Source organism: Limulus polyphemus, unplaced genomic scaffold, assembly GCF_000517525.1.
Source record: "Limulus polyphemus unplaced genomic scaffold, Limulus_polyphemus-2.1.2 Scaffold1517, whole genome shotgun sequence".
NCBI lineage: Eukaryota > Metazoa > Arthropoda > Merostomata > Xiphosura > Limulidae > Limulus > Limulus polyphemus.
Window position 1 is genome coordinate 108,827 of NW_013667127.1, and position 3,150 is coordinate 111,976.

Sequence of the window (3,150 nt, forward strand, 5' to 3'; positions counted from 1 at the left end):
GTTTTTAAGATAGCAGAGTTTTTTCCTTTTTTTTCTTCAAATTCCACCTTATTCATTTAACTTTATTATTTTCCAATTAACCATGTGCTAGAAAATAACTTCTATAATGACTAATTATAAGTATAAATGGTTATAATATTCCATCACATGAAGGATGTTTTGGTTTTAGTTAAACAACAACTTAGATTTGCAGTTAGCTTACATCATAACTGCAATTTAATCCTTCACAGTATCCTCCTCAACAGTGGCACTGTAGCCAATATATTGCTATACATTTTAATTGCGCTAGGATACCTTTTTTCATAAAGAACACAGTTCCTTTCTGCTTTAAATAATGAAATAAATATCCTTCCAGAGCAAAGAGGACTTGGCTATTTTATAAAACTTTTATCAATCTGTCAATAGTAATTAATTTATGATATGCTAGTTATCCATTTTTGAAATATAGCATACATGTATAGCTATTATATTGACATTCATAAATTCTCTTCTTAATTACAATAAAAATACAAACTCTTATTAACTGTGTCCCCATTAATACCCTTTCAGATTAATATTATTATAATTATTTTTAAAAAATGAATAGCAATTTCCAATACAGAATAATTAAATATAATTGTTTTATTGTTGTATCCTCTGTTGTACTGCCAATGTATAAGAAATGAAAATATTTTACATATGCATTCCAAATATATATATGTGTGTGTGTGTGTGCAAAATTTGGCTAGTTTTGTGCTTCTTTATCATTTTCTAATGGTAGAGTCATGATTGCTTACTTAAATAAAGTCCTTTAAATTAGACCTAAGTTCTCATTACATATTGTTTTAGCTTCCTGTAGAAACATATTAATCTCCTTGACAATGGTGAGTTATTATTCAGGATAAGAGAAAACAAAATCTGAAAGTGCTGAAGTTCCTCAAAAAAATATCACTAAGAACTCATTTTATCAAGCAAGAACAAATTGGTATTTTTCACGTCATACCACCACCTGTAAATTACATTATTTCTTTCAACAAATTTACAGAAACTTGGCAAAAATACTACAATATTATTCTTTTTTCACCAAATAGTAACTAACTGCTTAACAAATGTAAAGACTATCAATTACAAAACAATATTAATTTCTTCTTGTTGGTAAAATAGCAAAAAAAAATTTTTTATGTAATGGAACACTGCTCCATATCAGTTAAAAAAGTTCCTAGTAAAATTACACATTTATTTTGATGATAGTTGTGGTGATAAATGCTCCAATTCACATGTATGTAACAAGTTTATAAATCTTATATAATGTGTATTGACCAGCCATTTTCTTTAGACTTTCTCACACTTGTACAACATTACACTTTAAATATTCCAAAAAGACTGATCATGTGACATGCCTGGTGTCTGCTTGAGTTCTACTTTATCTATATATTTTCAAAGCTTTGTGTTATTTATCTGTTACCAAGAGAATGTTTCTCACTAGAAGAAACTGACAACTGCTATTCATTGACTGACAGAAATTATGTTGGACATGCTTATACAGTGTAATAGATGTCAGCTTGTTTTCAAGTTGACCAATTATTGTTCTGAATTTCACTATCTCCATCAGAACCATCCAAAGAGCATTACAAAAACCGTGGCACAGCAATTAATAACCATAATTGACAACCACTAGTCTCGGACACAAACAGGTTATCATGATTTCTATGGTGATTAGAACAAAAACTGTGGATAAAGAATGATGTCAATCAACATTATGAGTTGATTTTCACATTTTTATTCATTGAGATTATAAAAGAGTAAAAAGTTTGGAGAAAAACATGAAGAATGTAATGATGCTTATCTTGTCCAGAGGTTCAAACTGCTGTGGGGGAGGGGAAAGGATGTTCTTGGGTTAGCTGTTAAGTCCTTTTATTTCCTTTGAAAGAGCTGATAACATCAAGTGTGTATGCAAACATTTCCAAAATTGATCTTAAAAGCATGACAATAACTTTAGTCCCTTCCTATGGAATCAACACAGAGATAAATATTTTAAATGTAATAAGTATAAGCCAAACTACAATTTCTTAGTATAATTCTCAAACTCAAAGTGCTACTATATTAAATTGTATATTATGTGCTAGGTGTGTTACTAACATTGTAAATAGTATCAAATTTATGGTTAAAAAAAATTAAAAATAGTTTTATAATGAAAATTAGAAAAAATTGTAAAGCTATTCTTTTTTTTAGACATGTAGCACTGTTTTTCTGGATGTACAATTTTCATGTATTTACCTTCTTGAAGAAAAAACTTAGATCAACTTAAAAGATAAGTTTATAAAATGGAATGAGAAATAAGATATCAATTTATATTGACTTAGTACCAGTTTACATTTATGCTGTATATTTACTATTTATATCATTCTAATATTTTATATAACATACATGTATAAGTATAATGTTTTTCCACACGTTTATAATTAAAATATAACATTCAATTAAATCTTACTTCTTTAATCATCAAAATACCTCCAATAATAAGTGCTTTAAATATTGATAATTTCTTTTTGGGGAAAAATTTATTAATTTTAAAACACATTTGTTCAAGTAAAAGCAATACCTTTTCAAATAGTTAGTATTTTTAAACAGATACACACCAGTCACGTCATGTTTTCATATGTTTATTCCAAAAACAATTCAAATGGTAAACTACATGACATATCTATAGTTTCTACTTGTTTATTTCATTACCTCTAATTTGTATGAGATAACTTTTTCTTCGAAACATATCAAATCTTTAAAGAATCTCCACTATTTTATTTGCATATGAACTCTCAAAACAAAATTGTGTGCTTTATTTCTGAAAATAAAACTAAAGTTATTTTATATTTCTTACAAATTTACTATCAACAGATCATGTCTTAGTTTTCCTATTCAAAAACTTGTACAAGTACATAATTCGCTTATTGAGGTCATGCCATTTAGTTGGTCGGGCAAACTTCCAGTGTGAAAATGCTCTCCTCTTTCTTAGAAGCATTTGATATTCATTACCTTGAAAACCACGAAGCCAGCTTGGCACGTTAATCAACAGTTTAGTGGGATGAATGCTGCCATCACCAAGGATATCTATAAGGAGTTTGAAATACTACAAGACTTGCTTAACATACCAATATATGAAGAATCTTATAA

The 3,150-nt window shown here is 28.1% G+C and overlaps 1 protein-coding gene across 1 annotated transcript in view; it reads right to left on the reverse strand.

Moving 5' to 3' along the window:
* Positions 1-2,626: 2,626 nt before the first annotated feature.
* LOC106463922 (39S ribosomal protein L51, mitochondrial-like) overlaps positions 2,627-3,150 on the reverse strand; it is an 11,687-nt gene continuing 11,163 nt past the window's right edge. The window contains exon 5 of the mRNA XM_013924005.2: positions 2,627-3,087. Within this exon, the coding sequence (XP_013779459.1) occupies positions 2,876-3,087 (212 nt within the window). The 3' untranslated portion in view covers positions 2,627-2,875. The remainder of the gene's footprint in view (positions 3,088-3,150) is intronic.